This window comes from Juglans regia, chromosome 1 (assembly GCF_001411555.2).
Source record: "Juglans regia cultivar Chandler chromosome 1, Walnut 2.0, whole genome shotgun sequence".
Taxonomy (NCBI): Eukaryota; Viridiplantae; Streptophyta; class Magnoliopsida; order Fagales; family Juglandaceae; genus Juglans; species Juglans regia.
In genome coordinates, this window is record NC_049901.1 from 33,038,640 (window position 1) to 33,047,609 (window position 8,970).

General features: G+C 32.4%; 1 protein-coding gene across 1 annotated transcript; it reads right to left on the reverse strand.

Moving 5' to 3' along the window:
• Positions 1-2,579: 2,579 nt before the first annotated feature.
• Positions 2,580-3,595, reverse strand: LOC108985099 (auxin-responsive protein SAUR76-like). The gene has a single exon (XM_018957265.2). The coding sequence runs from the start codon at positions 3,420-3,422 to the stop codon at positions 3,048-3,050; it is 375 nt and encodes a 124-aa protein (XP_018812810.1). The 5' UTR covers positions 3,423-3,595; the 3' UTR covers positions 2,580-3,047.
• Between the last annotated feature and the right edge of the window lie 5,375 nt (positions 3,596-8,970).

Genomic DNA, 8,970 nt, shown 5'->3' on the forward strand with positions numbered 1-8,970 from the left:
GTTTCCCTATACCCAACAAATAATTGAATATGAGATTAGAGATTTCCCCCAAACTGCTCCAGATTTGCAGGACAAAAAGAAATTCCCAGAAATCACATATGGTTCACTTGTTTCAACTGGATATCTACTAATTCAGGCCTCTGCTTCGCCAACTACTTCCCATAGAGGAAAGGTTACCAGCAATTCTTCTAAGAAAAAGTCCTCTAAGAAGAATGCTCTTGAAGGATTCTCTAAAAATGATTTAGTTCAGCTACTAAGGAAATATCTAGAAAATGATTCTGAAGAAGAAGAGAATTCAAAAGCATCCTTAGAGGCTTCCATTAATGATCCTTACAAATATTTTGGCCATGATTCTCCAGATACTCCAAGACTATCTGAAGATTGATCATACTATTGTTGAAAACTGATCGTCTAAAAGATTGATCGAGCTCTTCAAACAAAAGTTCACTATTGAAAGGCTGACCGTCTCAGACTGATCGAGCCTTTCTCTTGATGATTTAAGATTTTGTGTCAAAAGAAGATTCCGCAACGACACAATGATGGTCCCTGCATTGCCACTACATGCCAAAAGCAGTCACCCAGACAGCTGAAGACATAAAGTTGACAAACAGTTCATACCTGTGCTCAAACAGTATTTACTGCTCACTCACGGACCTACTTTCACTATTCTCTTTAATTATTGTAAATAAGAACTCCTTGTGCTATAAAAGGAGAATCTTGCTTCAGAATCAAGCAGAGCTCACTCCCCTCATTCTATCTTCTATCTCTCCTACCATCTTCTCTCCCTCCATATTTTGCTCTCATCTTGTTCTAATTATTGTAAGTACAAATCTGTATTACCTGCTTTAAAAGCTTTGCAATTTTATTAAGCTTTATGTTAATAATATTTTGTTATTTTCTTCTATCTATTTTTATATTACATACATACATACGATCAATTTAACCGCTTGTATATAATTGATCATACTTGTGCATATTCAGATTATTTATTTTCCTTCCTTCAGTTCTTCTTCAGTCTCTATTTATTTCTGCTGTTTTTGGTAATATATATATTATATAGCTGGCGCTGGCAGGCAGCTCATTAATGAAAAACCAGGAAGTAAGTTTAGCCGCCCGGGCCCCATTGCCATAAAATACTACTAGCAAGCCATCAAGAATATATATATGTTCTTTATGATATTTTGTTGTAGACAGATCACATCATGGTATTTTATCTCACCATAAGAAGAATGATCAACGGTAAGGAATTATATGCGACGAGTTAAATGATTATTTACGATAAAAATATTTTATGATATTTTTATAAAAAATAATTAATTATAAGTAAACAAATTTTTTATAGTGTCTTGAACGATTTTAAGCTGATGTAACATTTGAATTTGATGTCTCAATTATGGTCATATTTTTTTTTTTTTTGACAGCTTCCTCAATAGTCAATAGTCATATTTAGTGGACCAACCATTTTCGATAAATTAAAGTAGAAGGGTTAAAAGGAGTTTTCAATAATCCTGGCTAAAAATAAAACTTTGATTTGGGAAATTCTAATAGTCTCGAGCTCCTTAATGTAAAATTCATATTGTAACCCTTACTTGATGTTGTGTGCAGTTATATCAATTAATTTTCTATTAATTTATAATAATGTGACACACACACACACACATATATATATATATATATATATATATCAATATCTGTCGTGTCAACATAATTACATTTCGGATATTACAGTAGGAGTGGCAGGAAACTTATGATTATTGCAGTATGCAGCTAGTTGATTAATACTTGAGCTTCATGATGCATTCTTTCTTTAGAAGGCTTATGAGAGGTGGATTATTTTTTCCTTCTGCAAGATGGGGAGTTAGGGAGAGTTAAGGCCTCGTTTATTTTGAAAAAATATTTTATTTTATCTTATTTAATTATTATAATTTTTTTAATTTTTAATATAAAATAAAATAAATAATTTAATTTTTTTAAATTTTAAAATAAAAATAATATTAAAATATATACTCTAACAATATTTTATTCAATTTTTTAACTTTAATATCATCTCATCTTATCTCATTTCCGAAAACAAACGAAGCCTTAAAAATACCCCAACTGATCCCATGCATTTATGGTGAGAACCGAACGTTACTCCAAAGAAGTAAAAACTTTATGTATTTTCCCAAAATGCAATTCATCAAAAACCCTGGATGTGTTGGGTGTGTACTTCGTTTCGTGGCTTTGCTTTCAAAGGAAGATCATGATCATGTACTTGGAAAGGGAGAATGAACAAATTAAAAAGATTAGGTACTGAGCCCAATCTTGCCATACACTTCTCAGGATAGAATATTATATTATAGTCGTCTTAGAAAATTTCTGGAGGACGTGTTTGCATAAATATGAAGGCCAGGAGATTGAATGACAAAACTCCCTCGTCAATCCCTTTCGATATGTCAACATCCAGGCGTACGTACCTGGTTTCGTACATTGTTAATTATAAGCTTGGCTCTTTTAGCAATTCATGCAGAGAGAGAGAGAAATAGAAGCAAGAAAAACAAGAGCAAGCAAGGCTCATGATGAGTGACAACATTTCCAATTATACAATAAATCAATACATGAAATATTTATATATATCTAACAAGTACATATAATATGAAACTGCAAGAACAATGACAGTACGTAATGATATTATATATTATATATATATATAATATCCACAAGGCCAATTAGATATCATGCATCTATAATTAGCCGTGTGAAAAAGGGTTAATCCTCACCGTTCAATCACATATTGCTGCTCACGATCATCACAACGTACTGCCCCTCTTCGGATCCCTATAAATATTTCTTTTCTCTCTACATTATTGCTAATCGATTATTAAAACTCAAATATTAATAAACCTTAATGTACATCTATGATTTATACCGTGGGGATGACCTGAAAGAATCACCCTCCCTTACGTATATACAATATATATACGTACGGCCACCATCCCTTCAGTTATTTTTTTAGTCACCACGAGGAGTTACCATGCATTTAAATTACAGATATGCCCTCCCGACGATCAGCAAGCATAGAACTCGACGAGTTCGTCCAGTGACTCGGGCTGTGGATCGGCATTCTCGAGCATCCAGAGCAAGTGCTCAAACAAGACCACCTCGCAAGCCACGTTGACGGTGTCTTCAGAGTCACCACCGGCCGACCTTTCCACGAGCTCCCTGAAGAGAGGGTGGTCAACCACGTCGGAGCCGACGAGGTAGCGCCGGCGTGACTTTCCGACGTAGACTGGGTGGAGGTCCCTGGAGATGGCACTGGAGGAATCATCGTCCCCAACAGAGGAGATGGAGCTGATGTTGGGACGGCTAGCAGCTTGCTTGCTGAAAGAATTCCATTTCTTGAGAACTAACTTGAGCTTGGTTAGCTTGCCACTTTTGGCCATCGATCTTTTACGCTATATATATTGCTTGGATTTGATCGCGGTTTCAAGGAAATTAAGAATGAGACAGAAAGATCAGGCTTTGGAAGGGAAGTTGGGAGAGCTGGGATCTTGGCAAGGGGGCTGAGAAAGGGCAGGGAAGGTTCGTATATATATATAGGACGGGAGAGGACTGAAATCGCCGTAAACTTGATTGCATTTCTGAACAAGGCATAATATAATTTGCCGGTACTCGACTTAATTTTTTAGGCCACTTGCTTACTTAAAACTTATAATCTTAGTATTACTCTTTACAATAATATTGAGACACTATTCGAGAAATCAAAATATTGATACACCCGAATCTATTTCTAAAGTAGGGTTAAATATTATTTTTTAATATTATTATTATTTTAAGATTTAAAAAAATTAAATTATTTATTATATTTTATATAAAAATTTTAAAAAATAATAATAATAAAATAAAACATTTTCATTATTGTTTGTAGCAACGGAGCAGTGACAAAATGCAGAAATATTAATGGAAATAGTTTCTATTGGGAGAATATAGGAGTGGCAAGAAAAGGTACGTAGTGGCATTAATGAAGGGAATTTTACATAAATAAATAGAATTCTAAGAAAGGACCCTTTATGACCCGTTGTTCATTAAAGTAAAAAATAATAATAAATAAATAAAATAATAATAATGAAAAACAAATCCCATACTTTTGAAAAGAAAAACTATAGTACTACTACATGGTAAGTTTCAGTTATTCGAGAGTGCACTTTTGCCGTTTCTTTATCTACCAACATATTATATTAAAAATTGTAGGTTTCAATAACAAATGATGGAATCCTCTACTAAGAACCAAAGCTAATTGTAACCTATTTAATATATTTTTATTTTATTGGGGAAAGTGGTGGTGAAAGCGATAGGCATGTGCAAGAGTGTGGTCATCAATGTCTCCAACCGATTAATCTATTATTATATATATATCCAGATTTTTGTTTTTTTCCCTTACAACAAGTTCCAAAAAGTAAATTAATTAATTAATAATAACTCTACGTGTAGTAATTTTTATATACTTCTTATATATTCTATTAATATAATTAATTATATTATTTTTTAATATAAAATATTATTTTAATCAATCACATCAATAAAATGTGTTTAATTTATATATATATATATATATATATATATATTTATAGCATAACTCCAACCAGTACCAACTACCAGCAAGAGAATATATAGTGGCGGATCATGACTAATTTAATTTTGGGGGACCGGAGTACTAATATTATATAATAAATAATTTTTTTAAATAATTATATTATCAAGATATTCACTTAGGAATAAATAGTGCACGTCTATGGTATAATGATTAACTAGATGAAAATTTATATGTAAAGGATAGACTAAGAATATTTAACGTTTAATTCTCCGCTTTTAATTACTTTTGTGAAGATCATATTGATCGATCAGCTTATGTTTTCATGAGCTTCTATGAAATTGTTAGTATCTTAGTATTGCAAGGAAAATTATGTATTTAATGATGTTTTGGGCCTAAAATTTGAATTTAGCAGATACATAAAGGAAGAATTATTAAAATTTTAACAATTAATATGGATTTTAATTAATTTGGGAGTTAATTAAATGCAGTACAGTCATTGGGGGAGAGCTAATTTTTTCAATAATTTTTTAATATGGGTTCAAGAGGGGAAATTAGTTCTAAGTGTTGGATGGCCGGTCATGACCCTGTCCACCCTCTCAATTATCATAACGAAAAATTATATTTATTATTTTCTACACCACTCATCAATATGTTATTTGTCATTTTTATCATTCTATTTAAGCACACATATATTAATGTGTAAATATGTTTACTTAAATAGAATGATAAAAATGACAGTGGTGTAGAAGATAATAAGTAGCATTTCTCTCTTACAATGTCCAGTACTACCACTATATATATTACATAAAGGGTGTTCCTATTCAAATCCATTATTTTGTCCCCTCAAACTTATCACTAGTATAATTGTACCTTTTTTTCCTTTTTCTTTTAAATATATTTTTAAACATTTTTAAACATTAATTAAGAAAAATACACTACTAATAGTCACTTTTTTAACTAATAAAAAAAATTAAAATATCTGAACAATAATTTTGAAAGGGCAAAATCATGGGGCCAAGTATCCTTTTTCTTACATATATACAGCAATAACACTTTTCGCATCACCTTCAAGAGATGGGCACTTAAGAAGATTTTTTACCACTTGCGAAGCCAGGATAGCTGCTAACACCTCTGCTATGACTAGATTAGTGGTTGGAATTTTTTAGGCTCATATATCTACAATATTGCCTTCTGAGTCCCGACATACAGCTGAGGTAGTGCAAAAGGAGTCTCTATGATGGACACCAAGGTGGACTAAGTCTTAAAGATCATTTGCAAGTTTCAGATGGAGTAATCACAAGATCGAGAGCTAGGAAGTATAAGAAAGGAATACAAAGATTTATGCAATCCACTTAGGACGAGTTCAGCAAGAGACGAATACTTAAGATGGGTTTGAGAGAAGGAGATCAGTGATCATCCACGTGATACAAGCTATGAAAGAGTACAACATAAATTAGGGCCTATTATTATGTTTATGTGATTGAAAGTTTTGGATTTGTTTATTTTATTTAAATGATTTATTTTATTAGTTATATGAATTAGTCTAAAATAATCGGGCTTGAGGATACTTGGCCCACATATGTCTTATTTCTTATGAATTAAGATTTTTGGGAATGCCTTGTACTTTGGCCAAGGGCTTATTTGGAAAGTTACTTTTTAGGAATTAAGGTTTAAAGAGGTATTGTAGCGAGTTACTATAGTTGTGGTACTATAGCCGCGGCAATATTCATCTAGGGGTATTTTTGAGAGAAAATATTTTATTTTGACTAGGGTTTTAATTAGGTTTTGGTTTAAATACTATTTGTAGCCTCATTTTAAGAAATTTATGAAATTTGATGAATTTATTCATTGTGAGTTGAGTTTATTCCTCTTATTTTTTATTGAACTTTTGAACTTATCAAAGGTAAATCACAACATTTGTAGCATTCCTCCTTGTAATCTGAGTTCTTGAGACAGGTTCTTTAACGAGTTTAGATTTTAATATAATCTACATTCTTCAAAAGAGTTCTTAATGGGTCTACGTTCTCCATCCATTGACTTGATTTTGGCTTTCTTGGGTGAGTGTTCAAATTGATTGTGGGTTCAAGGGATTCCATTCCCACGGGTTCATATCATTTGGTATTCAGAGCAATGTTTTCAATCAGGTCTGATTCTATCTTTTAATTCTTACATCTTTAAATTTAATTATTAGGCTTCATTGTTTTAGGGTTCCAAAAATAAAAACAAAAAGTAGGCTGCCAAAATTCTTAGGGTTTTTTGGTTTGGTTGGAATTTGCATCACCTATGGTTTCAAAATTCTAGAGTTTCTTGTATCTCTAAGTTTGTCAAGTGCTTGGAATGTCGTTTCATTGTTTCTCTTCTACTTCATTGTCAATTTTTGTGTGCTTGAATTCAATTGCTTGATTTTTTCTATTGAATATTGTTGTTTGTGATTGAATTAGAGAAAAGAATAGAAATGAAAATAAAGGAAATGAAAATAAAAGAAAGAAAAAAAGAAAAATCGAAAAAAAAAATAAGAAGAAAAGAAAAGTAGCATATTCAAATGTTGTTACATAGTTACAATAAAGAGAAAGAAACACATTTGTTGATTGAGCTTACCATCAAAGGGGCAGAATAATTTTTTCTAGTTGGTATCTTGTTTTATAATTACTCTTTCCCTTGTATAAGTTCCTTAAGTCTCGTATCATTTTATTCCTTCATTGTTTCTTGTTCTTGTTTCTTGGATCTATATTACTGGTTGGAATAATACAAGGTAGTTTTGTCTTGATTTAGTTCAACTAGTTCTTAAAAAACTTGAGCGGGAAAACTATTGAGGTAAAAGGCATGAGACTGTGAGACTATTATCTGGAAAAAACAAATTAAGAGTGAAATACTAGTGAAATGTTATTATTCGAGTGTAAACACGTAAGGGGGTGTGTGAGGTTTTTTACTAACATTCTTTTTGTGCAGTACATTATGATGTCTCACAGGAGTGACTCATCACCAAAGGAGATGGTAGATAACTCATCATTTATGTTGCAAGTCATTCAACAACAGTTTGAGTGGTTGAACTTGGTGTTGGGTGAAGTGAGTGATAGGATGGATCATCAAAAAATGAGAATTAGAAATCTACAAGGCATGAGAGATAGGAGGCGATGTGAGTCTGGTGTTGAAAATAGGTATGAGAATGAAGAGTATGGTGATTCTCTTGTTGCTAGGAGTGCACTCAATACACAAATTAAGATGGATGATACAGAGCAGCAGAGCGAGAACATTTTTCATACTAGATGTCACATCAATAACAAGGTATGTAGTATGATCATTGATGGGAGGAGTTGTATAAATTTGGTTATCACTACTTTAGTTGATAAATTGAATTATCTACCTTGAAACACTTTAGATCTTACAAGTTGCAGTGGTTGAGTGATTGTGGGAAGGTTAGGGTAAATAAGCAAGTGCTAATTTCTTTTTCAATTGAGAAATACTAAGATGTGGTGCTTTGTGATGTAGTGTTTATGCATGTTAGCTATATTTTGTTGGGGAAGCCGTGGCAGTATGATAGGAAAATGATTCATGATTGGTTAAGAAACATTTACAGTTTTGAAAAGGATGGAAAAACAATCAAACTTGCTCATTTAACTCCAACACAGGTCTATGAGGACCAACCAGAGCTAAAAAGTGAGATTGATAAAAAAAAAAAAAAAAGGAGTAAAATTGAGGATGAGATTGAGGAAAAAAGGAATAGTGAGACATAAAGTGAGGGAGAGAGAAAAAAAAATAAGGGTGAGGCTGAAACCTTAAGAAAAAAAGAGAATGAATTGAAAAACAATTGTGAGACCGAGATTTCAAAAAAACGAGGAGAGTGAAAAGGAAAAAGAGAGTGAGAGGAAAAAAAAGAAGGAGGCTGAAATATCAAGAGAAAAAGAGAGTGAAAAAGAAAATAAAGAGTTGGCTGAGAGTCAAGAAAAAAGAGTGGAGTCACGAGAGGAAAAAGAAAGAGAGATTGCAAAGAGAAACAGAAAGATCAAAGTGAGTTTTTATCTAAGGCAAGCTTTTATACTAACGAATTTAATGACTCTTTGCCTAGTGTTGTTGTTTCTTTGTTGCAAGTATATGAGGTCATGATTCCTAGCGGTGTGTTTAGTAGATTGCCACCTATTAGAGAGATAGAACATTACATTGATTTTGTGCCAGGTGCGACAATTCCTACCCGACCTTTTTTTGACGAACATGAGTTCTTAAAGTACTTGAAGGGACAAGGTAAATTGAATAAAAAGCATGCCAAGTGTGAGGAATTCATTGACACATTTCATTCTTTATTCAAATACACACAAGGTAAGGAAAATTTTGTGGTTAATGTTTTAGCAAGAATGTATGTCCTTGTCTTCATTTTAGATGCAAAGTTGTTGAGATTTGAA

Excerpts from the sequence above, each read along its gene's own strand:
- LOC108985099 (XM_018957265.2), bottom strand. The coding sequence starts at position 3,422 with ATGGCCAAAAGTGGCAAGCTAACCAAGCTCAAGTTAGTTCTCAAGAAA.